Source organism: Cavia porcellus, unplaced genomic scaffold (genome assembly GCF_034190915.1).
Source record: "Cavia porcellus strain 051 isolate PalLab524CR breed Dunkin Hartley unplaced genomic scaffold, mCavPor4.1 scaffold_20, whole genome shotgun sequence".
Lineage (NCBI taxonomy): Eukaryota > Metazoa > Chordata > Mammalia > Rodentia > Caviidae > Cavia > Cavia porcellus.
This window is the reverse complement of record NW_026947503.1, coordinates 45,684,879-45,711,807: the sequence shown is the minus strand read 5'-3', so window position 1 is coordinate 45,711,807 and position 26,929 is coordinate 45,684,879. Positions and strand designations below refer to the sequence as shown.

Here is a 26,929-nt window from a genome sequence, read left to right as displayed (position 1 = left end):
ATGAAAATAATCAGAGGTCAGGCAGACATACATTGTAATACTTTTATAGATTTGTAGACTCAGCTTAATAAAGATGTCAATTCTCTTAAAATTTACTTCACACAATTATAATAGTTACAGAAGTATTTTTTGTTGCTGTTGATTTAGACAAACTGCTTCTGGAATTCATATGAAAAGACAAAAGAACAAGAAGAAGCAAAAGAATTCTGGAAAGGAAGGATGGAATGGGAGGACTCCCAGTATATAATTTGAAGACATGTTAGATTATGTGATGTTGGTAAAGGGGTACATAGACCTGTGGAACAGAAATGGAGCTTGACAGACACGGCTGCTTGTTTTTTGGCTAATTTATAAAAGGGATAAAATACAAGGAATGGTCTCTTCAATGAAGGATAGTAGATTCGTTGCCTGTCTATATATATAAAAGAAGAAATGGCCTCAATCCAAACCTCACACTTTGCACATAAATTATCTCAAATTTGATTATATGGTCAAATAATAAAAATTATACCTATGAAAATTAAAAAAAAACTCAGGAGAAAATTTTGATGACTCTGGATTAAGAATAGTTCTGTCCATCGTGCGACCAACAGCTGAGTGAGGATAGTTACGAAGGCGCCTCCCCAGTTTTGTGTCTCTGAGACCTGCTTGGCATGTGCTTCTGTTCCGTGTGATGGACATTTGATCTCAGTGTGGTGGTTTATTTGGCTAACGTTGGTTGGGTATCTACTCTGTCGAGCATGCTTCCTACTCAATCCCCATAACACCTCTGCAGGAGACTACAGTATTACTCTCTCATGTTTTAGATAAAAGACAGTGGAGCACAATCAATAAATATGCCTGGAGTAAGTTCCATGAATGTCATAACGTGGAATGCCACGGCTGTCTTTCTAGAGCTGTGGTGCCACCCGTCGCTCCCTTCTGACAATCTTGGCTTTCTCCACCCTCTGCAGAATGTAAATGATTAATTCTCATGACTCCTGTAGACCAGATACATGTGTTTTCAGGCATCCAATCAGCCCCTCCCTTGAGTGGTCTTTGTTCTCTGGCCCACCTTCAGGGTGGTGGTGGGTCTTTGTTGTTGAATCTAGTGGTATTAACCCCCTGGAGCCTATTTAGCGCCATCTTGTGCCTGGAGTAGGTTTTGCAAGGAAGGACTAGTTCAGTGTTAGGACTGCAATACAAAAGATTATCCTTAAATTGGGAAATTTTGTATCTTCATTTAACTCTTTTCTGCTTTACTGGTTTTCTAAAATTATATGTGCTATTGTTACTTGTAAAATATTGCCAGAAGTATCAGTGCTGCATCAACTAATTATGGGTGAAATATGATTAAGGACATTAAAGAAGCCTATTAGGGTCTAATAACTTACACTTTTTAATTATCTAGAGTCCAAATTTTGATGGTAATGGAGCTGAGAAATTAAACTATCATTTGTTTAAATAATGTGGCATACATTTCCTTTTCGGGAGAATAATGGTAATATGTGGTAACTACATTTTCCTAAACTAAGTTTTCAGTATTTGATATGTGACAATTTATTATTTTAATCAGAAAATCTCTAAAAAACTACAAATGATATTTAAGTGTGTGTGTATTGATCCTCTAAAGGAATAACATTGCACTGGTTCTGGATGATCCCATAGAATCAGGTTGCTTTTGGAAATTTTGTTTCTTCTTGGCTCCAGTTGGAGCCACACCCAGATATCATTCTCTGAAATCTTTTTTGTGACTGGTAGTGCACATAGAAAGAGAAAACATAATATATATTCATCGGGGCATACAGAAATAACCGACACTCGATTTGGTACCTTAATTGTGTTTTCCCAATGCCAGGGATACCTTTGCTTCTTTTGGTGTAGTCAAACTTTCTGAAATGAGATTGAGCCCATTTCAGAGCTCACTGCTTATCTTTAGATCTGGTTCCTAATGTACTGTGTACTTACAAGTTTGAAAATTTCAGTTGACATTAGGACCATTGAAGAGTGTATTTGTATAAAAATTCACGTTGTCTCCTTTCTTCTTTTCTGTAGCTTTGGGCCAGATTATGTTGTACGTGGATGGAATGAATGGAGTAATTAACCACAATGAAACCATTCAGTGGCTATATACACTTATTGGATCAAAGGTAAGAGGAAATTACAGTGAAATGTTTTCTTTCTTTTGCATATCATATACCTTTCTTTTTGTTATCCTTTCTAACATAATTTTGCAGGAAAAAATATTCTATTCTTTTCTATTCAAGTCTTTCCTCATAAATGAGGACTTTACAGATTTTAAATTATAATTAAATTGCAAATAGCTTATGAAATTTTTATGCATTTGCATTACTTCTCTTAAAATGTAATTGAATGCCTCTGCTCTGTTGTTTTTTGTTAAACATTATACCATAGATTTAGTGTCTGTGTACCCCCTAATTTCATATATGTATTAAAGTACTTACATACATATTTATATATTGTATCTATTAAAATACAAGTTTATATATGTAGATGACAGAATTTGACATTACCTTTCAACTCCACCATTAATTGCAAAAGTAGTCAACATTTATTAAAAATATACCAGGTACCATGCTGAATGTTTTACAAATATTATCTAATTTTAATCCTTTTGAGGTCACTAGCAGGTAAATAATATTATACTCATTTCATAATTGAGGATAATCATAATCATAATCATAGTTTGGTAACTGATTACTTTGAAACTTACTGAATTTGGTACCCAATTCATTTTGACACCAAAATTTTGTCCCTCTACTTTTTGTTTGATTGGTATATGTCACATAACCTAGAACTTGTCAGAGTCCAGCCCAAACACTTTGTTTTAGGAGCCATCATCTTTAGTACTTGCTGCATCTCCCGGAACCACTAAGTGAGGAGTACTGAGCTATCTTTGCATTTGCTTATGAGAATCTAGCGATTTCTGCATAGACACTGGCATGCATTCACCCAGCTATTGGTTGTGAGGTCCCCACACTTATGGAGATGCTGCCGAGAAGCAGATCCATCTCATCACTGGAGCATACCAGAAGCTGGCCAAGGCTTTGTTGTTGTCCTCTGTGTCCAGGGGTGAGAGAGGGTAGTTATGGAGCTGGCTGGAGGACAGTTTGGAAGAGTGTTAAGAAGGGGTCCTGTCCAGGGGAGGGGCACATATGGCAATGTTGTGGGCAGTGACAGTGGAGGTAGGATGTCTCGAAGGAAACCAAAGTGCCCACCGTAGGTAAGTTGGGCAGAGAGAAACTTACAGGTCCAAATGTAGCATTTGCACCTGATTTAAATAAATCACAGACTGAACATGGCTTTCTGGGGGCCCAGCAGAGCCCTTGGTTAGGCTATTCACAGTTCCCATGTTCACTGTACATCTTGATGCAGGTGATCCTGCAAGACTGCTGTGTCCCAGCATTGAGTACAATCCTCAGGTGTCATTTTTTTTATCTCACATGCTTCCAGGGGAGTCTGTGATCCTCAGGAATACTCAGTCCTGGTTGGTCTTTGTGACCAGCATGGTTCTGGTCTTAGGTTGCACCTGCCTTCAAGACTTACCAACCTTTCTTGTGGGGATTGTGCACTTGCCTGGTGGGAAAACCTGTTCTCTGTGGACAGCACTGGAGTGTGGCCTGGAGCCTTGGTTGGCCTTTATTCAGCCCCCAGTTTTTCTTTCCCAGTAGTACTGGTGAGAGACTGTTTTCTCTTTTCATAGTGAAAGCGACTATGGTTTTCCTTTCCTATTTTTATTTTTTCGTTTTGGCTTTCTAGAGTCTTCTATGGAAAATGGAAGAGATTCTATTTTGAAAGTGATGTTAGTGGGCTGAGAAGCAGAGCAAGTAGCTAGGCCTACCAGGCTAACCTAGCCAGGCCAAAGGAAGATTTATATCTGATGTCTGTTTTAATGTTTTCTGTCTTCCCCTTGCATCTGCTGGCCCCTCCCTAACTTTCACATTCATTTGGAAGCCAGTCCCTCCTCAAGGATCTCTGAATGATTTCATGGACCTTAAATCTAGAGATGGGAGATTCTACACTAAAAATGGACTCTGGGTACCTGTCACAGCTAAATTAAGCAGTATTTATAGTCTTCTTATGGCCACAATAAAACAACAATCAGTCCTATTTCTGAACCTTTTATTTTAACCTTTCATGGCTAAAATAAGACACTGAGACTCTCAGCTCAGTGTCAGAAAGGGAATAGAGTAACAGCAAGTTTGGGTGGTAGGACAGGATCAGGGAAGAGAATCAGTGGCCAGAAGGAAAAGGGGAGCATGTCCCCCAAATCCATGTGCTGGAAACTCAGTCCCAGTGCTACACTTGGGAAATGCATAGCTGTTGGGAAGTGCTCAGGGCAAGGTTCTGCCCTCATGAGTGGATTAAGGCCACTGTGAAAAGGGCTTAAGAGTGGCTTCTCCTACTTTTGCTTGTCCTCCATGTAAGGATGCAGTCTTCTTCCCTTAGGAGGACACAAGGACAGGGTGCCACCATGGAGGCAAAGGCTGGACTCTCACCAGCCAGCACCTTGATTTTGAACTTCCCAGCCTCTCAAACTGTGAGGAATGAAGTTCTATTCTTCATAAATTACCTAGTCTCAGGAGGTGCGTTATAGCAGCACAAAAGGAGTAAGACACAGAGAAAAGGCACAAAAAAGAGAAGAGAGAGAAATGGAAAAAAGTACACGGAGGGGACCATGGTGAAGGAAAAGGAAGAAAAAAGATGACAAAAAAAAGCAGAGGTAACAGATACATCTCTGGGCTCCAAGTCTTTGGTGTTGCAACAACCTTGTATCAATTTTTCTTTGGAATCATTCTGCAAGGAAAATAAACAATTGAGAAGAAGCACACTGAAAAATTCTTATTTTGTTTCTAAATAACATGGAGAAACCATAAAAACGAATTGGGAGGAAGGTGCTTTCCCCAGATGGCATACACAATGTGCTTGTCTCTGGCTCTCTGGATCTTCTGTCTGGGATTTGTCTTCTCTACAGCCACTGGGGCATCAGCACTAGATCGGTGTAGATTTCTGTCTCCATCTGTCACTTGCTCGGGAAGGTCCACAATGGTCTCTGTCTCTTGGTAAATGAGGGCAAAACAAATAGAGTCAAGAGCCAGCCTGTACCTTGGGGCTCATGAAGCTGTTAGAAAGGAAAGCACTGGGGGCAGCTGTAGCCCTGGTCACTATGATGTCAGATGGAGGTTCCCCCTGACCTTGCAGGGTATGCTCATTCCCGGGCCACTGGCTGAAAGTGGGTGACAGCAGCAGCTTTCAAGTTTATTTGCAGCACAGACCAGAGATCTCTTCTTCCCGATCCCAGTCCAGTGTCTGCCAGGACTCCTCCCTCAGCACCATTTGAACTGAGAAGCATCTACAAGGGCGATGACTATGCTAACCTCACCAGGATTCTTAGATCCTGAGAAAGGAAGCCTCAGTTTCCTCCCTGAACACACAGATTGGCAGTACAGCAGCACCATGTTTCCAGGAGTGCTGGGACCCCAGCATTTCCTTTGGAAAGAGTCAGAGTTCTCTGAACCTGAAAGGTTTGCCTTGATATCCTGCTCTCTTTTCTTAAGCAGTCGCAGAGTTGATAAAGGAAGTACTGGGTTAGAATTTTTTTTGTCATTTTGTTTTCATAATTCTTCATTTTCCTTCCATGAAAGGCAACAAGATGTGATTTTGCCGCCTGCCAACAGGTCATTATGCAATGCATATTTGGAGATATTTGAGCTTCATAGCCAGAGGAGAGAGTGATGCATTTGCAACCAAATAATGACTTTTTAAGAGAAAGAAAAAAATGTTTTCAATAAAGTGTTTCTTTCTGTTTATAAGAGCTGTTATTTAAATACCCCAGTCAGAGCTAAGAGGCAGATACGTATCCCATCACTTACTACAGGGTGAGGGTTTATTTTTTTCTCTTCATACAGCTGGAATTCTAGTTAATTGAGGTAAGATGATTCAGTTTGTACAGCTTGGCCTTTCGTCTTCCTAACACAGAGAGTCTGTCTCTCTCTATCCCCTTCTGGTCCATGGAGAGACCCTGGAGGCTCCTTATAGTTCTCCAGGGACACTTCTGACATTTGCCCTGCTTTCTTTATTTCTGCTCACCATATGGAATCTTATTTTTCTAGCTGTGTCACAGGTTGCTGGTGCCAGGCCTGCAGGCTTCTTTGTAGTTGTGTGAGAGTGGACCTGCTTTTCTGCTCCTGCCTCACCTCAGCTACTAAACCAGAGTCAGGGAGCCCTGGCTTTGTCCTTCTTTCTTTTCCTCTGTCATTAGGTTTGCCCCTTTGTCTGTCGCTTTCCATCTCTCTTGGAATGTCACTTAAAGGTTCTCATTAGGAAGCAGAATGAAGAGAGGAGGCGTATGCATGGAGTGGAGGGGAGAGGAGAACGATGTGAGCAGGGGTGGGAGATGTCACGTATGGTGGTTGTGAGGTGATGGGGCCTGGTCTAGAGTTGCCCTGGAAGCAGAATGATGGAAATGTGGAGACATCTTGAAGAACAGCTTCCTAGGACTGGATTTGTAGATGTAGAATGATGAAGACAGGAATCAAAGGTGGGTCCCAGTGTTGCTTCTGAATAGTCATGAGTTTGGAAACTCCTCTGGGAGGAATGGAGAAGTTGGAACTTGGGGTTTGTTGGCAGAAAACTTGTTTTTGAGATGAAGGAAATGCCCCTTAGGAGAGTTAAGCGAGATCTCCAAGGTGCCTAGTGCTCCTTGCACTCCAGGAAGTAATGGCTGACTGACAAATAGAGGTGATTCAGCCAATGCTTGGGTTTTGCAGTCTTTAGCATGTCATTGCTGTGTGATCTACTCAGGTGACCCATACATGGGCAAGAGCAAAACACTTTGAAGTTATATAAATAGAATCTTAGCCTTGAATAGATGATAATGTCACAATCAAGGTTGTGAAACCTGACTTCTAAAGGTCTCCTCAGGTGGGAGAAAGAAGAAGGCTTTGTGTTTCTAGGGAAATGAGATGCTGGAGGTTTAGTGACTCCAGCCCTGTTGGACCCTAGTATTAGTGGGGAAACTCCCCTTATTGGGACACACCTTCCTCTCTGCCATTAACCAAATGCTAGTGTCCTGCCTCCTGGAGCAACATACTCTGATTTCCTGAGCAGGCTGAGCATGTGAAGGTGGTTATTCTGTAATTCTGTCCGAAGTAATGACTGTAAATGTCCTTAGGACATAATTTCTAATTCTCATCCTACTGATTACTGACTTCCATATATCCAGAAGAAAGAACAGTAAGATGCTGAGCTCCCAAAAATCCCACCTTTGCTTCATAAGCCCCTTTGGCAACAGCCTGTGGTGCTGGCTCAAATAGGACTGGTACCCCTAACCCTCTAGCCACTCCCCATAAACTCATCTGTGTTTGTCACTTTCTTTTGTTGGACCTGGCTGTGATTGATGATTTTATATCAAAACACAATACTTTGCATTTTTTCCCCATTGATGAAAGCAGAACTCCTGCCTCAAGATAATTATGAATTTTGGCTTGGCCAGTCTTCATACTATTAGTGTTAGTTTTATTTAACAGAAATATAGTAAGCACAACTATTTGAATAAAACCAGACATTATGGTAGCCACTGTTGACCTCCTGTTGTCTTGCTTTGAAATTCTGTGTCAGTTGAATTATTTTTTTCTTGACCTGCTTTGTTCTGTTTTTACTCTCTTTAAAAAACAAACCAATAAATAAATAAATATAGTAAGCAAAGCTTGCATGTCTTTGACCAACATGTTTAGTTTGACAGAGATAGGCAATAGCATAAACAAATGCAATCTGTGTGCTGTAAGAGACCAAGCCAGGGTATTTTAGGGCTGTTCTGGAGTCAGAGGAAGCTGTCTTATTCTAGAAGCACTTAACCACGGCTCTTTATGGGTTTCCAGGTCTTCCCAAAGTTAAGGCTTTGTGCATCTGATAATAAGTGTTTGAACTTCAAGGTGTAGCGCACTGTTGGTCCTTTGGGTGGGTCACCTTTTCATGTGTTATAAGCATGGGAATAAAATGGGAATAATGTATAAACCCCTGAGCTTTGTACCTGGCACCAAAGTGTCCAGTATTGTTAGCCAACACTTCTTTTCCTCAGGAGTCCTCCAACCTCCTATCTTACAGATGTGTACTGTCTGCCATTTACCTCTCATTTTGGGACAGATGTGCCTAATTCATTTGTTCCAAAGTTCTCCAGACCATTTTATCAGTTTCATTGTTGTAGAAGATATAATTTTTGGATGTCATCTATCTCCCCCTCCTGTCCCTTGGGTAGTTGCTATTCTGTATAACCCCCAAATGTGCATTCTGAGAGAATTTCTTAGGTGTTATCGTTGCCCCTGACTTCTCCAGCAGTGTCAGGAATTCCCCTAGGAGCAGACTGCAAAAGGATGCCCATGTTCTTTGTGTCTTTATTTCCCAGGGGTTTTGTACTTTCATGAAAACCCACCCATGGCCTTTATTATTTTTAATTAAATATTTTTTTTTGAGACAGGGTCTTGCAATGTACCTCAGGCTGGCCTTGACCTCACTGTGTAGCCAGGCTGACCTCAAACTCATGATCCTCCTGCTTCCTGATTGCTGGGATGACAGACATATAGCACCACACCTCACACTCCCATTCTCTGACAATTTGTTGAAACCTGTTTTTCTGGCTGCTTTGGATGGCGGCTCCATCCTCTACCCCTGCTGTAACTCTGATGGGTCCTTGATTTTTCTTGCTGAAAGGAAGATGATCCTTCAGTCTTTGAGCTATTTGGTTTCCCTGCAATTTCAGCTCCTAGTGGGCTCAAATAAAGTCATGATTTTAATGACAATTTGGCTTTTTGTTATTGTTAGTTTGAGAGTGATGTTCTTTATAGCTTGGACAGAAGTCCAGTTTTGAATATTACTTTTAAAAAGCTCTGAAGCATATTAAATACCATGAGATCTTTTTAGCAAGTTAATTCAATATGATCCAGCCAAAAAAAGTTGCCAGAACATCCAATATTCTGAATTGTACTATTGTCTAACATCAATCTGGATATCGAAGCAAGCATGGTAATATACACCTATGTCCCAGCTACTCTGGTGATGAAGCAGGAGGATTGCATTTTCACTGTCAGCTGGGAACTTAGCAAGACATTGTCTTGAAATGAAAAAGAAAGGGCTGCAGACATTGCTGAGTTGTAGAGCACTTGCCTAGTACATAAGTGGCCTTGCATTCAATCTCCAGAAAAAAAGCCTGGCTATTGGATTTTGTGTTTATACTTCCGAATTACTTGAATTAATATGCATTTAATTAATTCAAATTGATTTAGCACTATTTTTGCTAATGAAGTTAATGATACATGATGGAAGCAAAAACATACCTGAAGTTAAGTAGTATAATGTGGAAATCTTGATACTAAGAGCATGAGTTTTAAAAGTTTTACTGAGTTCTTTTTAAGAGTAATATATCCTCTTTATATAAAACTTCAGAAGTACAAAAAAGTGAAAAAATACCATGAAATGCTACCACATGAGGATTATTAATTTTTGGTAATTTCTGATTTTTCTGATATAGCAAATACTAAATACAAGAATTTATCTGGGTTAATAAAATTAAAAACAATGAATGTAATATTGTCAGATGATTATACTGTAATTCATTTGATTTTTTTCATATTTTTCAAGAACAAAATTGAAATTATTCTGTGCTGTATTTAAAGAACCTTATTTCTAATCATAGAATCTAATTAATGAAGCTGTATTGAAATTCCCTGCATGTTTTCAGCATTTTATGTGGTAAAATTTCTAAACCTTCTGAGATTTTAATGGCATATTCTCATGCTTCTTGTGTGAAACATTGTGGATGCAGAGAGGCAGCTTCTCCTTTAGGGTTATTGTTTCTCTGCTGCTTACCTGGCTGTGTAAGCCAGAAAACAATTTCTCCTATGATTTCATAGATGCCCCCAGATGATGATAGTCTCGGTAGGCAAAGAGGACCAAAAACCAAGTTTCACTCATTGCTTTTTTTGGAAGACATCAGAGTGGACACCAGAGCTCAGACCAGGTCTTTAAGGGTATAGTCTGCTGAGCCCCACTGTCCAGGGTAGGTGTTTCTGTAGCACACTCAGTGGTAATTAGCTTCAGGGAGCTCATTTGTGGTTCTTCAGTTCTCAAGAGGCTTCTTGATAAACCAGAATGGCAGGTTCTGATTTATAGACATTGTTCTGTGGAGGCCCAGATGCAGAAGGAGATGGGACTTTGATTGATGTTTCTGCCATCTGGCCAAAGGCTACCAGCTGTGTTCTAGCAGCTAGGGAAAGTAGAAATGAGTGATTTGAACATTTGCAACTGTGCAAAACCCTTCATATCGCCAATAACTTTGTGTCCAGTAGAGGAATTCTGTCCTCTTATAGGAGAGATAGAGGAGCAGAAGGGGCCAGCTCAGGAATTGCCCTGCAGTTCCCCTTTGCCAGTGCAGATCACCCCATCCCTGTAGGTTTTTACTGCGCTCTGTCCACCATGTCCACTTGCCAGCCCTTCTCCACCCACTCCCAGGAGACTGCAGTGAGCCAGCTGCTGAACTCTTCCAAAAGCAAGTTCCCCACACCTGAAGTTAGCTGCCATCCCTAGCATGTGTCCAGGGCTGGTTGCTTACCTAAGAAGGTTCTGTAACCTTGATTATTACTTGGAAAATAATAACTGTCACATTTCCTCAGTGCGTATGTTTTGCAACCAGTGGGAAAGGTGGGAATCTCCAAAGGACAATGGAAAGAATTGTTCTGTAGCTTTCTTTGATTTCCAAAAGTAAGTTGTGTGACAAATTAGCCTCTTAGAATGTGAGATTTTGCACCTAAAATCATGGATTCTTTTACCAGGAAAAGTATCCAACCATATTAATTTCTCTTAGCTAGTATTTCACTTGGAAACATCACCACGGTGTTTCTTAAGGCAGTGTTTTATTTAATGTAGGGATTTTGTTACTCCTTTGTTAACAAATAATAGATGAGTGGTACATTTTATCAACCAACTCTTTATAATTACCTGAAAAATTACCTAAAAAAAATTTTTTTTTACACTGGAAATCAAACTTGGGACCTTGCACTTGCCAGGCAGGTGCTTATGCTGCTGAGCTATATCCCTGGCCCTGCACTGTTTTTAAAATTTTAGTTTTTTTTTTTTAATGAGTACTGTTTGCAGCACCTGGTTACATTCATCATGGGGAGTTGGTACATGTACACAATAGATTTCAATTCTTTTTATCTTTTCTTTTCCCTCTCTCCCTCTCACTTTTCTTTAAGTAAAGCTCCAGCCAAGCCCCATAATTTTATCTTAACAAAAAATGTTAATTTGTAGCATTATTTATATTGTTACTTATCTTAATTATTTTGGATTGTCTGTTCTTTAAGATTTCCTGTTCACTAATTAGTAATTTAAGGGCTTTCCAGGCTCATACTTGGCTACTACACTAATCATAAATTTGGAAATTACATGAGTTATAAGCAGCTGGCTGTTAGGCTCGGGAGCCAGAACACATAGATCAGTTGCAGATGACTTCCTGTCCTGGCAAATGTGCCAACTGTGGTCACTACACTGCCCCATGGACACCCCCAGGCAAGGCCCAGAGTCCTATACCTAGGAAATATGTTTGGGCCTATGGTTTATTTTTGAGAAGACCCATGTCGTGTTGCAGAAAACTTATTAGAAGTTGGGAAAAGGAGATATTTGGAGCTGAAAACTTTGTTGAGCTATTGGATGATTAGATACGAAGGCCTTAAGGCCCACTCTAAATTTCTTCATCAGAAATTCTGAGTCTGAGTGTATAGTATAGGATTAAGATGTTTTACATATCTTAAAAATATGTATCTTAAATTGCTAGTATGTTTTACTACTCAGTATATTATAAGGTGCTGGTAAATGTGCAGCCAGTGTAGCAAAGCTTTATGGATCTTTATCTTACCAATTTCCAATTTGATTCTAATAAGCAGCATCCATTTATATAACATGTATTTATGCTGTTAGTAGAAGTAAAACAAAATCAAGCATGATTTTCTAATCATGATTTTCTTTTGTAATTTAAATCCTGAGATTTGAAAGTTGATTTCTTTTTATGATTATTGAATTTTTAGAGGAGGAATTAGGAATTTGAAGGGTTTTTTGGGAAGACTTTTATTTCTGCTTAATGGACAGCATATTTGACCTGCTCAGGGTAAATCTTTTGTTTCCCTAACTACAATAAAACATGAAGGATGCTCCAGTTTGTTTAAGGAGAAAAGTATTGGGAAACTGTCTTTTATTCCTTTGCTAAACATCTGATGATTATATTTTATGTGGAACTTAGATACTGATGTTCTGAATGGTCTCACTCCACACTTTCCCTGTAGGTTAAGCCAGAAAATAAAACAGTAACTACAAAGGACTGTATCGGTAGCATCCAGCTACCCCTCCTTCTGGCCCAGCCCCACCTCCCTGCTAGGGAACCAGTAGTTTGTGGTATATGGAAGCTCTACCTGGAAATGGCCCTTTCCTGTGTCAGCAGGCATCTCTGTTCCTCTGAAGCTTCATGGCCTTTACTTTATTCAGACCGTTCAAAATGATGGCTGCAACAGAAAGCAGAGCTCAGCCCTGACCACCAAAATGTGCTAAATCATTATAAAGTGTGCAGTAAGTCACAGCCACTGCAAGCTCCTCTCTTCCAGACTCTCCAGTTACAAGGCGATTGTCTCAGATTCCTATTATATAATGTGATGTAACTGAGTATTTTACAACCACATAAAGCACAATTTTATTACAATAGGAGAGTTGAAATGAAATAGTAATATTCCCTAAAATGTAAGTAATATACAGGCAGCAAGGCCCAACAGCGGAACCTAGAGTCCTAGTGTATTACTTCCAAACTGAAGGAAGTGGGCTTATTTGTTTGAGCAGTAGCCCAAAGGCCAGCACACAGGTCTATCCTTCCCTGTGAACCAGCACAGGTTGGCTGGATACAGGTCTAGTTTTCCCTGACTGCTGTCCTTGCTCCTGAAGGAATGCTCTGATATTTGCCAACTAGGTGGGTCTGTAACGTGAGAAATGCCCTCAGTTTCCACAATGTGGTAATGGTCTGGGGCCTCTTTCAGCACCTGAGTGGTCATTTCCTTAAAGTGGGGCTGTGTCGTCATTACCCCCTCGTAGAATATCACTGGGTGCTGGGCATCTGGAAGGTGTTCCTGATGTTGAAACTGGAAGCAAAGACTGTTGGATTGGGAGGGAACTTAAATAGCCAATCCACCCCATCCAGCCTCTGAATTCCTTTTACACCTCAGCCATGGCAGACTGCCAGGCAGAACCTCCAAGGATTGGACATTTTCTCCTCCCACATCAGCCTGTTGGTCTTTGAACCACCGAGGCAGACTCCTGGTTGCCTGTAGCTTCGTTTAATTGTTTTATGACTGCTGTATCTTCCCCTGGCGTCAGATGCTCTTAGAATGAGCATCAGTTCTTACCGATTTTCTCTTGGGGCAGGACCCATAGGCAGGTGCATGAGCCTGCGGATCGCTGCAGTCAGACCTTTCATTAGAATGTGAAAAGGTGAGACTCAGACAGTGCAGGTCGATGTGACACGTGGCTGATGTGTCTTGTCCGAGGAGCTGTCATGTCTGAGCCGTACAGTGATGTGTGCCCTGGCGTCTGTGCAGCTTCCTCCCACCCCCCTCATTCATGCAGCTTGCTCTTGCTGCCCCCGCTGCTCTGTCACTGTCCTCCCAGGATTGCCTCCTTCAGCAGATATAGGCTGGATTCTCAACCGCCCTTCCTAATAATCTTGCTCTCAGATAAGCAGAAGGGGCACCAAGAGTGGATTTTTAAGAGCTTTTGGGAGGAGCAGCTTGTTTAGACTTGGAGAAATGGATGTGCGACATCCACGGTGGCTGTTCCAGTGTTTGCAAGTCTTAGTCCAGATGCATAAGAGCATAAAATTGAAAAATTTATAGATGAATGAGGGTTTGTTGTAAAATTCTTTTGAAGCAATGTACTTTTATTACTTTCAAATCTCTGTTCTAGTGCTATTAAGGAATTTCTGAAGAGAAGCCCCCTGGATATATTTTGATGAGTAACTAGATATGTTTGTAATTAGTACCAAGCATTTCCATACAGTGGACATTCTGAAGCTACTCTTTCTAAAGCACTTTATCTAATGGTTGTTATTAATTTACATAGTAAAGCTTCCAAAATACATAAACATAAACTTGGACTCCATAGAAGCCAAATTCATAGAAACATAAAATTATGACTCTTAAGAGTTTGAGGATTTTTTAAATGTGCCAAAAGAATGCCATACAGAGTCTTTACTACAGAGGAGAAGATGTGAATGGGCATATTGAGACCCAATAGAAAAGGAATATTTTGCTAGAAAAGTGATTTCTTTGTTACAGAACCTCCTAAGGAGCAGTGGTGATTCGATACTGGGTCCCCAAGACTGTGTTGGATGTGCCCAAGGAATCTTTCTGAGATGAGCAGAAAAAGGTCCCATTTGAGACCAGCTAATAGGGGAGATGGGCTGGGCGCAAGCCAGGTTCTTTCCCAGGCAGGCATTTAGAAGGCTTAAACCACATAATAATAGTCTACCCACTGAGGAAGTTGCCAAGCCTGGACTTGCTAGGTTTTTATTTACTTGAAGAAATTTCTCTAGCTCCAAATGTATAAAGCATAGCTCATTATGCCAGACCTTCCCTTCTACCCCCAACTTTGTAGCTGTTAAGAAAATACACTGGAATTTAGTCTGTTCCTGGGCGGGATGTGGGGGAACAATTGTGGGACTTAAATTATGAGAGTAGCAACCCTCGAAGAGTTTAGAGCCCTCCAAAGCCCTCAGATTACTAAGTGGGGAGGGCATGGCCATGGAGTTGGAAGCTTATGACACTGTTTGCCTCCAACTAACTGTGGAGGGGGCTTGGTGTGGCTGGAGCTGTGGTGACATGGAAAGTTGCTCTGCACAAGATCCAGGGCAGTGGGTTGGAAGGAAACTCTTCAGTGAGGACGCGATGCCCAACCTTTCATACAACACACTGGTTTAGCAGCTCCTCCTGCATGACTCTGTTGTCATGTAGTTTCTGTTCTTAGTTGAAATCATCAGTCAAAAAACATATAGCCAATCAGACTTCCATATCTTCAGAGACTACACTGGGATGTCATCCAAGAATGGATCAGAAATATTTGGAAACAAATGAGGCTGTACTAAACATGCATGGTTTTTTCTTATCATTATTCCCTAAACTTTATAGTAATCAACTATTAACATTGAATTTATGTTGTGCCAGGTATTATTAGTAATTTAGAGATGATTTAAAGTATACCAGAGGGTATATGTAGGTTATGTGTAAACCCCATACCGTCTTACCTAAGGGATTTGAGCATCCATGGCTTTTTAGATTTGTGGAACCCATTCCCATGGATAATGAGGGATGGATGAGTATACAGCAATTTCAGGTCATGACCAATGCTTTGAAGAGAATGAAATAGTGATGTGGCAGCAGCTGAGGGTTCCTTTAGATGAAATAGTCAGGAAGGCATTTCCATGAGGGGGATTTCTCAGCCCTGACCCATAAGGTAGAGAAGAACCAGTGAAGAGATCCTGAATTATGAGCAAGCCATTGTATGTGAAAGACACACTCACATAGCTGAGGGATCAGTCCATGATTGGAGCCTACTGGGCAGGAGAGGGAGTGTGGAAAGCAGAAGGGTGCAGTGGTCACTCTGGCTGCAGTATGGACATCAGGGGTATAATGTAGAGGCCACTCTGGTGGCCTTAGTTAGAAATGGAACCAAAGAGGAAAGGAGGTTCAGGACAGATCATGAAGGGTGCTCTGATAGCGCTAGAAGATGGGTGACTCTCAGGACAGAGTGTGAAGTTCTGGTGATTCTGCTGTGCACTCAGTGATGGACTGTGACTTGCACTGAGGTGGACCTTTGGAGGGAACAGGCCAGGCTGTGGTAGGCTCATGAACAGAAACTAAGAGTTCTATCTTAACCATGTGAATTTGATATGCCTGTTAGCATCTGAGAGATTATACGACCACAACACTCTTAGAACATTGCATGACCATTCCACTCAGGAGTTTGGTCAGGTCTGGAGAGCAAAATCTTGCATCTTGTTTGAGGTGGACATTAAAAACCCAGGAACTGGATAAACCTTCTTAGAGTATGTGTAGAAAGAGAATGAAAAAGATCAGAGGCAGAATTGAGATATTCTACATTGAGACTACTGTTTTAACAAATGTTATAAAAATATTTAAAAAGTTTTGATACTTATATACATTAACTATATTAAATGTTTTATTCCTCTTCACTCAAAAGAAAAAAATTACGAGGGCTCAAAAACAGTAGACTGCAGGCTGGACATGACTACAAGGAGTCAGTGCAGTGAAGAGCTGGCCCCTCAGGGAGAAGACTGAGTTGCCCCGACTGAGAGACAGAGGAAGTTGTCTCTGGAGGAAGCAGTTAATTGTGTGATGCACTGAGAGCTGAGATAAATGGGCACAGGGAGATGACCAGTGGGTCGACAAAGTGGAGGCCACTGTCAACCTTGACAAAAGTAAAAAGTGGTGGGAGTAGAAGTCTTACCCGGGCTGGGAAATGAATGGGAATTAGGGCCAGAGGCCATAGCTACTCTTTGGACAAGTTTTCCTGTAAATAGAGGCTGAGAACCAGGATTGAGAACCGGCTGGAGAGAGACATAGTGTCAAGAGAAAAGACAGGTAGTTTGCTAGAAGTGTGACAGTAGAGGAGAGGACAAGGCAGTAGAAGTGTTGCATGATTTTGAAGAAATGAGTTGAAGTTGGTGATGTTTTAAGCTATTCCCTGAGGATAATACAATGTAGTCCCAGGCGTGGGCTCTCCCGTTACTTTTAAAGTCTACACTTTAGTGAGTAGATGCCTCTGAGAGGCGTGGGTCTTCCTCTGGCTACAGAACAAATTAAGAAGCTGGAGCTGATTCAATCACAATAGAGCATAGAAGCTTGGTGGGGGTGGGCCAAGGTCATAAATTGGTTGACCTGGCCATTAACTGATGAATTTGTTAATTGAGCAATTATCTCCAAGCCCACTCAGGGCCGAGTACGGTTGTAGGTTATAGAGACACAGTGCAGGTGAAGCCCCTCTCCCTTGAAAGAGCTTGCTGCCATGGAGGTGGTCAGCAACATGCCAGAAGATTGGGGTGGGATGGGTACCCCAAAGCAGAATTGTAGTTTCCCAGATACATGATGTGTACCCACTATTGGTATGTATTTGATGTCTGAATTCCTTAAAGAGGAGATTCTTGAAGGAAAGCAGAGTCAAGGGAGGAGACACTGGGCAAAGAGTTGCAGCAGCATCTCAGGGAAAGAGGAGACCAATCTGGAACCCCCACAAGGTTCCCACAGCCCCAGGGATGAGGAATCTGTGACAGTTTCCATTGAAAGGTGTCTTAGTTCCTTTTCTGGCTGCTGAGACAATTACCTGACCCCCAAGGTTAAAGGAGCAAAGGTATATTGTAGCTCACAGTTTATAGGTTTCAGTTCATAGCTGGCTGGCTCAAAGGCAGGGTGACATAGCAGAGCCGCATCACAGAGAAGAAGCAGTTCATGGTGTGCAGAAGGCAGGAAGGCAGCAAAGCAGCAAAGTATTGAGAAAGCAAGCAGCAGTAGAAGCAAGCTACCCTCTTTCTGTCCCTTACATCCTGTCCAGGCTACTCCTGGGCACGTACCACTCACCCGGCAGGGGCATCCTTAATCCTAGCACTGCGCTGTGAATCAATCTCAGCATCACACTGAGATCTTGCCATCTCTGAAAAGCCCTGCCTATGACAGCATGAGGCTTTGGGGAGACATTCACACACAAGTTATAATAGGTGTGGGATCTTCTGTAGGTGAGGAACCTGTGGCTTCTTAGAAGGCAAGTTCCATCTGTGTGAGGAAGCCTCTGGGCTGTGCAGCCCCTCACAAATGCTGATCCTTTGGCCCAGGGAGTATGGATTCCCAAACCCCCAGCAGCCTTCTTTGCCTGGTTTTAAGAATGGGGAACTTAGCTGGGAATGGTGACTTACGCCTTCCATTCCAGTGCTCTGGGAGGCTAAGGGAAGAGGATTGCAGGTTCGAGATCAACCTGAGCGGTTAAATAATGTCTCAAAATTTAAAAAATAGGGCTGGGGATTTAACTCAGTGGCATAAGTGCCTGCCTGACAGGCATGAGGTCATGAGTTCAATCCCTGGTACAAAAATAAAAATTAAAAAAATAAAGTCTGAGGATGTAGTGCAGTGCAAAGGTCCTGGATTCGATTTTTTTGTACCAAGGAAAAGAGAGAGGGGACTTGGCTTAGCTTCCTGTTTGTGACCCAAAGGAAGTCATTTAAACTGTTGTTTAAATAGTTAATTAAGAACTATGACTGTTGCCTACCTCCCAGGCTTCTTTTTGGAATAAAATGAAGTAACACACTCAGCATCCCTGCCTTTGTGTTGGGATCCTCCTAGGCGAGAGCTCTGGAGCCCAATGCCTTGCTTTCAACTTTTGGTTCTGTGTCTTAAGAGTTGCATGATCGATCGTGGACCAGGTACTTTGGGCCTCAGCTTCCTGATCTGCACAATGGGGAGGTTATTAATACCTGCCTTCTGAGGGTTCTAATGAGGGGTTAGTGAGGACCTAGTAAGGAATGTGCATAATTGCCAAGAGGGCACTCGAGGTTCCTGTGAGCGCTGCTTGGCAGCTGCAGTTAGCATAACACTGTGCCCAGGCGAAATGAGGCCACACTTGCGGCTTCCTGATGGTTTTGTCTGTTCTCCAGTTCCGCCTGGTGGTGAAGACAGCTCTGAAGCTGCTGCTCGTCTTTGTGGAGTACTCGGAGTCCAATGCACCTCTTCTCATTCAGGCTGTCTCTGCTGTTGACACCAAGAGAGGTGAGCAGTCCCCACCCCTTATGTCATCAAGGTGAAAGGCCTGAGGTAGGGAGGCTGCCAGGTCTCACATGATTAACAGAATTCCATGGGCATGGACATTTAGCTGCACCGAGACCATTTTTTAGGATAGTGAGTGTGCAGTGATCAGGGCTGGAACGTGGTTGAAAGAAAGGCATGCTTGAACCTACCCAGGCGAGAGGAGACCCTGTACTGTGCTTGTCTTTATCCTCTGCCAGCTTGCACCACAGAAACTGCAGAGAGGTAACTCCTTCTCCCTTTTTCCTGTCTGGTTCAGGACACTTCAGCACCTTCTTTCCCTCTCCGTATGCACTTCATTAGTTCTTACTCTTAGGTGGTTGTTCCTTGAACTTGTCCCCTTCTCTCCAGGCCATTCCCTGCCTCACTCTCACTGTCCCTCACCTGGTATCCCTTGTCCCCCTTTAAGTACAATTAGATGATTCATCTAAAATCAAAATTTGGTCACATCATCAAACCCCATCTCAAACCTGCCAATGGCTTCCTGGTCCCCACAGCATGAAATCTAACCAAATTCTTCACCTGACTCACGTGGCAACCTGCTATTCCCTTCTCCTGCCTGTCCCAGCCTTTTATGGCTTTCTCATGTGCTCTCAGGACCCCTGTGTGTGTCTCTTTTCTCCTGTGTCATCACTGTCTGTCTGTCTGTCTGTCTGTCTATGGGTGAATACCCTGCTCACAGACAAGTTCTCTGCCTCACAGTTTGGTATCCAGGTTCTCAGAGCAGGCAGGCATGCTACACACGTGGGGAATTGTGAGCTGTGGATCTGGGTAAGGGTGTAACATGTTGGGTGGCCCCTAGAAGAGTGTGAAGAGCCTGAAATGCCAGGAATATTTTTTTTGTCTTGATGTCATCCTGAAGAAACCCAATAATTGTTAACATCATTTTTGTAAAACTAAAAGAAAAACAAAATCTTCATATTTACCTTTTTCTTTTCATGATTATGACAGCAATACTGATGTAGATAATTTGGGAAAACCAATGTAAAGAAGAATTCCAAAAAGCACTTTTAGTCAGGCATAGTGGTACACACTTATAATCCCAGCTATTCTGAAAGCTAAGGTAGGAAGATTGGAAATTCAAGACCAGTCTGGGCAATTTATCGAGACCCTGTCTTGAACAGCACACAACCACCACCACCTAAAATAGAAGGGAGGGTATAAGGATATAGCTCTGTACTTCCTGGGTTCAATCCATATTTATTCCCTGCTCCTGCCACCCCCCAAAAAATCATGATTTGTTTCAAGAGACAAAGATAACAAACATTGCCTAGAGTTGGGTGAATGCACATGTGCCTGCATGCACACTGATGCCTACCAGCCTAGATGTAACTGTGAAGAAGAAATGGGCACTGAAATAACACTCTTGATTCAAATCAGTTGTATTTCTGAATGACAGTTGCTCAGAGACCACTCCCCACTTCTCATGCTAAGTGGAAATGTGAATGGAAGTAGCTTACTAGTCACTCTGAAAGTGTGAGATAAATTAATGAAAGCCACTCAGGACCATAAACCAGACTTCCTTGCCATGAACATGTAGGCAGATGTCACCCCAGGTTTGGTGGATTCTAGAGAGGACTGGCCCCAAACCCTTGCAGAGGGGTATGTGAAGGAGACAGAGTCTCATGTATGGTCCAGGGCTGTGAGTCTGGAGGGAGGATCCCAAACCAGGACAAGTTTCTATCAAGTATATTGCCATGTGGTGCCAGATAGGAAGAGACTTCTTGTCAAAAACAGGACATGGGGACCAACTGAGAATCTCACATGAGATTGACTAATGGTTCAGAGACCATGTCCAACTTTCCCAAAGCCAACCAGTTAGGTTTAACAGGTTCTCAGTGGGGGCATACTTGCATGATTATCCCTTTGGGCAGCTTGTACTATCACTAGGATGTGCTCTACTGTACTATCAGGCAGCTTGTACCACCGAGGAGGGCTGTCCCATGGCACCCAATGGGACAATCATGATGTACCACTGTGGTTCAAGTCAGCAGGAATGTGTTAAGGCTGAAGGTAGGTATTTGGGGGAAAAAAACCCCAGTTCTTTCCATTCATCCTTGGAGGATTTATATTCCTTTCACCAGCTCTGGGGATTACTTTAGGACAACTAGTAGGCTCTTTGTCAGCTTCTTTGTCCTAAATTTCAAGGAACCCCAAGGGCCCTTGCCATGGGAGCCATGTTAGTGCAGGAGCCCTCTCATGACCTTGGGTTTCTCATTGGGCTTCTTGGAATGGAGAGCTTCACATTTCATAAAGGGTAGGCTGAGAATGATCTTCCAGTGAACGTAAGGCATTGTACCCTCACATCCAAGACTCAATCATAGCTCCTAGCCAGAGGCACTCTGCTGTCCTGACTCTCTCAGTGAGACAAAAATGATAGCCATCTTTTCTCAATTAGTCAAAATTAAAAAACAGAACAGGTAATGAATTGTTTTCTTAGCTTCATGATTTTTGCCTATAAAATTTCTTAAACTTTTGGCAACTGCTTTCATCTGTCTGCTACTATGCACTAGCAGCTACAACAGAAAGGGAATATAGCACTCATGGAAAAACTCAGAAATAGCTTATCATGCATGGCTCAGTAATATGTTTCTTTATGGACATGTGTGGTCTTGGCTGTGATTTTATAATGTATACATATAACATCATCCTATTTTACTGCTAGTAAAATCGTTCCAGAATCCTGTGATGAAATTAAACATATAAATATGTCATGGTATTCTGCAGAAGGCAACATAAATTCCAGCTGTGTTTCCACTTAGTGGAGTTAGAAGCAGCTCTCCAGGTCCCTCACAGCTGGGTCACAGAACAGCCTCAGGTGCCAAAGGTGACCGAGAGCAAACCAAGCATGTCCATGTGTGCACACATTTACAAATAAGCCATAAATTTTACTCCTCAGAGTGGTTTTAGTTTCTTTACTTAGCAGAGGTAAATGACACATTAAGTGTAGAGAGTTCTCTCTCTTTTTAAATAGAGAATAAAAAACCCCTCAAATTTAAGGAATCAGCAAATAAAACTCACAGAATAAACAAAGAATCCTCAAAAAATCATTACCACCTAAAGCAAATGAAGTCATTCCAGAATAAATTCCCTGGGTTGTTTTACAAACATCATGCATGGCTACCTTTCAGTTGACCAGAAGGCTTTGTCCTGCAAAGTGAACCACTTAGAGAACAGGGCAGGGATAAAGCTGAAGGGATCAAAGGTCAATGCAGTTAGTAATTTATGAATGAAGGGAACTTTTACACACCCCACTTGACCCAGGCAGTACTTTGGCACAGGAGCTGGAATGAAACAGTGGATTTGATTAGTCCTTAGGCCTGCTGTGGCATTGTACCTGTCTGCTCAGACCCCGGATCCTCTTCTTTTGTGTTTGCATCTTCCAGTTGCTTTCTGTTTCTGGTGGTCAGGGCCTGGCAGGTAGAAAAAAGACAACAAAGCTTCTGGAGGCCTTTGAGAGAGCCTCACTTTATCACCTTCCGTTCTTTCCTTGAGTTCTACCCTGAGGTTGACGGAAGCTGACTGAGAGTCCACCACTCCCTGGGCTGTGGGACCCTCCCTCTGACCATGGGGTTGGTTTGCTTCTCCCACAGGGTGGGGCAAGGAACCAAAAAGGAAAACTCCTTGGGAAATTTTAGTCATAAATCTTGGGTTTCACTAATTTGGTTTAGCAAAGCTTTTGAAGAAGTTGTATTTTCCATTTGAATATAAAGTGATGAGATATGACATAATTCTTAAACATGTGTACCGCATATGATTAACATGGGAAAAGTCTAGCCATCCTTTGTAATAATCCTGTCTCAGTGAAGAATGCACAAAGCGTGATGGAAGCCAGAGGTTGGCAGAGCTCCATCTCCATCTCACCATCCTCTAAGCAGAAATGTGTCCCCAGGGTCTCGATCCATTGTGTAGAAAGATCCGGAGTGTGCTGTGAGGAGCTTCTGTGTGACAGTTAGACCAACTCATGTAGAAACATTACGTTAAATGTCTTACTTTCCTTTAGGTTTAGTTTACGTATTTAGGAGGAGAGTAAGAGGGACAAAGTCTTGACCTGCTCATTGTGTGGGTTTTTATTTGAGTTAAGAGGGGGGCACTGTGTTCTGGTGGTAGAGAGGACTGCCCTTCTTTAGGTGAGTATTGGTGTCACCCTAGGCCACCACTACAATCACACTTGCTGATGTTAAGTGCCCCTTGTGTAAGGGACATGACACTAAGTATTTTTCATATGCCATTCATTCATTTGACAAGTATTCCAGTATCATCTAGGTGTTTGGAAACATAGAAAACATCAGGCCCTGAACAGAATCTGTACTCCAGTATGTGGAGCGTAGGATGGGGGAAGGAGAGATGGAGGAGTGACCCAGGAGATTAAGTATTGTCTTCTAATGTGTCCATCAGTGCTAAAGAGTACCAAGTGCTTTGCCTTGGTGACACTTTGTAGCAATCCTGGAAGGTAGGTATTAGCACACTGTTTTATAGGGGAGATCTTCTAAACCAGACTTCATTCCCCTGTCTTGGAACCAAACTTCTTTCTCTGTTATGTGAAGTATTGGTTTGTTATTCTTATACAAGGACTCCCCCACATACACACACAGTCATGATGAAAGTGGGAAGCCAGTGACCCAGGCCTCTAAGTCTGATAGGAAGCAGCTCCTAGAGGGTTGGCAGTGCAGTGCTTAACACAGGCCTTGTGAGAGCCCTGACAGAGCTATTTGTGTTAAGCCTCCTCTTCACCTTTGTTCTTGTATTTTCCATTTTCTGGTCTTAAGACAGAGAGTGAACATTCATCCCAGCAGTGTATCAATATGTGCACATTTCCAGATTCAGAAACTTTAAATGGCAGTAAGGGAATCTGGTATCACAACTGAAGAACACATTTTTCAATTAAATTAAGTCCGTGTTTGGGTGTTTTAATCCCAGTTGATGAGACTGTGCATACATGTGCCTGTGTTTATACGGAGTGGGAAGATGCAGTCTGGCTACTTCCTTCCCTCTGGGCGCCTGCCTCTGCTTCTTGCTATTCATTTCTCAGGCCCTCGTGGGCACTTGGACTTCAGAGTGAGCAGAAGCCATTTAGAAATGCTCAGCCCCAGTGCTTTCCCCTGCGCACTGACTTTAGTGCATGTGCTTTATGCTGAGCTTTGGTGCTGTGTGAAGGATGGACAGGGCCCTCTTGCCACACAGGGGGAGATTCCCAGAGCTCTGCAGCTCACCCAGACGGTGAGACCCAAGGCCTCCTGATCATATCCATCGATGTCTTGAGGGCTAAAATAGTAGTTACCTTGGTGGACTTCAAAGAGAAGTTACACTGGTGTGAACTTCCAAGGAGCCTGACATTAAATAGGATAATTTGGCCATTAGCAGGAAAAAGTATATACCTTTGTGTTTAGTGACAAAGGATCATAGAAGAATGTGTAACTGGGACTCAGCCAAAGCATAAGATCTGTGGCTCTCTACATGGGACCACATATGTGTCTTTCACATCTTATATACAGGAACCTATTATTCAATCTTCTTATCTTCTCTCCTTTTGTTACTGTGTACATCCTCCTTGTTTCTTTTAAACTTGTTCTAGTTTAAGCCATGTCAGACTCTCTCAGAGATCTACACATCATTATTATTTGGCAGACATTTTATTGAACAGATACTATGCAGCAGGCACTGTGCCAAGTGCACAGAAATGAACGAGATGGATACTGTCACTACCCTTAGGAACTTTTATCTGAAGTCCAGGAGCAGCTCTAATGTAATCCATCCAAGGATTAGTACTTAGGAACTACTGTATTTAGGTTAATTCAAAATTTGCTTTTATCAAGAGAAAATAAGAAATAGTCTTTTGAGGCATTTATAGATAAAGGAGAGAGCTTCATGTTTCAAACCATCAAGCCAAGGACAGGGCAATGCTTACTTTAACTTCAAGCACTTACCTCAGGCATGGGAAACCATGTCGAGATGATTCCCCCTTTGTAGCCTTGCCCTTGGCCTGGTGGTCCTGAGCATGAAGCATTTTCTAACCCCCTCCTGGGGTCTGGGGATACCCACACAAGGGCCTCACCTGCAAAGTCACCTCTTACCCTAAGCTCTCTGCAGCCATCCCTAATACAAGTCACCTCTCTCACTGAGTGACAGGCTTAGCTAAATGCTTCTGCCACTTCTCAGCTGTTGGGTCTGCAGCATTGTTTGTTTTTGCTTTGTGTCTAACCACTTCATTAGATTTTAAAGCTGGGGAGGGCAGCTTCCCCCTAAACTTTGTACCTAGCTGATGTTTAGACAGTATTTCTACCTTGTTGGAACAGAGGTAATACTTTTTGTTCTTGACATCATTGCTACATGGTATCTTACTGTTAGTGCCTAATATCAGTGCTACAAGGAATGCAGATCCTCCACATTCTTAGCCCTATGTGCTGATAGACACTCAAAAAATAGTTATAGTTTTCTCATTCTGAAGTATATGGCCCCAAAAGTTGCTTATAAATGTGTTTTTAAAAATCACATATTTACTATAAAGCACGTACATAAGTGTTCTGATGCCAAAGAGCATGGGGTACCTGGAAGAGGATAAGAATGATATAGTACAGGGTTGGCTACTAGGAAATACTCTGCATTAGAAGCACGTGCAAATCCACCCCAAGGGTGTCATCACACTTGGAAACTTGATAACTGAAAGACAGTACCACTGCTGGAAGATATATCCCTGGAGTAATTATGATCTGAGCTGAATACAAAGTGTTGTTGAATGTCTGTTTCTAACGATTTCTGCTTTAATCATAGGCATCAAACCCTGGACAAATATCATGGAAATCCTGGAGGAAAAAGATGGAGTCGACACAGAGCTGCTGATTTATGCAATGACTTTAGTGAACAAGGTTGGTTAATGTGTGTTGCACATTGATTGTCATCCCAAAGGATATGACAGACCTTTGAATGTGATCTTATTTGGAATTGGGGTCTTAGCAGATGTAACACAGTTAAAATGAGGTAATTAGGGTAGAGCGTAAGCTGATATGATTAGTTTCCTTGTAAGCAAAGGGAAAGAGACAGTGAGGGAAGACAGTTGAACACATAATCATGAAGAAGACAGCTAGTGCCAAGGCAGAAGGTAGGTGCATCTGTGAGCCAAGGAATGCTGGGGTTTACTAGCAGCCAATCTGGGTTCTTCCCATGAAACCATCAGAGAAAGCATGATCCTGCTAATACTCTAATATCAGACTTCTAAATTCTTAATGTTTTAATACACTTGGTTTTTGGTACCTGGTTATAGCAGCTCTGGGAAACTACTACAGTGTAAAAAATCTAAATATTTTCCTGTAAGATCCACACCACACAGACCCTCATCATGATGGCTAGAACTACAGCAGCCATGTTCTCCCTTCTTCAAGGTAGAAAATCCTTTCCACATGACAGTGTGTGCACTCGGCTGCACATGCCTATGAGGGTCTCTGGCGTCTTGCATGCTTTTGTGCTTTGTTGTTCTTTCCAGTAAAACTGAGAAGCAGATAGCAAGAATTTTGTGATTGCTTTTCTTAGCAAGATACATCCTAAAAACATTCTTCCTTAAGAACTAACTTTAAAGAAATAGTTCACAAGTCAGGAAGAAATTAAGCCTTTTGTTTCACTGGCTATTGAATTCTGACTCCAGGGTTAAAAGGAGGATTCCCGCGGCTGCATTTTATCCTTTTTATCTGATGCTGACCACATCTTTGTGCTCCTGTTCTCCCATCAGATCCCTCCTTGTTGAGCATCTTGCAGGACAGTAGCTATCCTTGGTACCTATCCTTCAGGGCTCTTCTGAGGCAATGGGTCCCAGGATGACCTGGGATAGACCAGGTCTTGGGGCTAGAGTTTCGTCACTGGGATTGTCACATCCTAGACATCCTGTGATTTTCCCTTTGCTCTCCAAGGTGCTGCTGTGATTAAATCTTCAAAAAGATCCAGAGTCCCTGCCTGCAGTATAGCTGGAGAGATGTTGCCCCTGATGAACTGAAGACATGTTCATAGAAAGCAGTAAAACTACACAGAGCAACTTCTTCCACTTA

General features: G+C 42.2%; 1 protein-coding gene across 19 annotated transcripts in view; it reads left to right on the top strand.

The window, feature by feature from the left end:
• The window catches only part of Fhod3 (formin homology 2 domain containing 3), a 444,662-nt gene that overhangs the window by 260,610 nt on the left and 157,123 nt on the right, over positions 1-26,929 (top strand). For all 19 annotated transcript variants that reach the window (XM_063232040.1, XM_063232044.1, XM_063232043.1 and 16 more), the window contains exons 6-8: positions 2,035-2,129; positions 18,746-18,857; positions 25,665-25,759. In XM_063232040.1, coding sequence (XP_063088110.1) covers positions 2,035-2,129; positions 18,746-18,857; positions 25,665-25,759 — 302 coding nt within the window. The remainder of the gene's footprint in view (positions 1-2,034; positions 2,130-18,745; positions 18,858-25,664; positions 25,760-26,929) is intronic.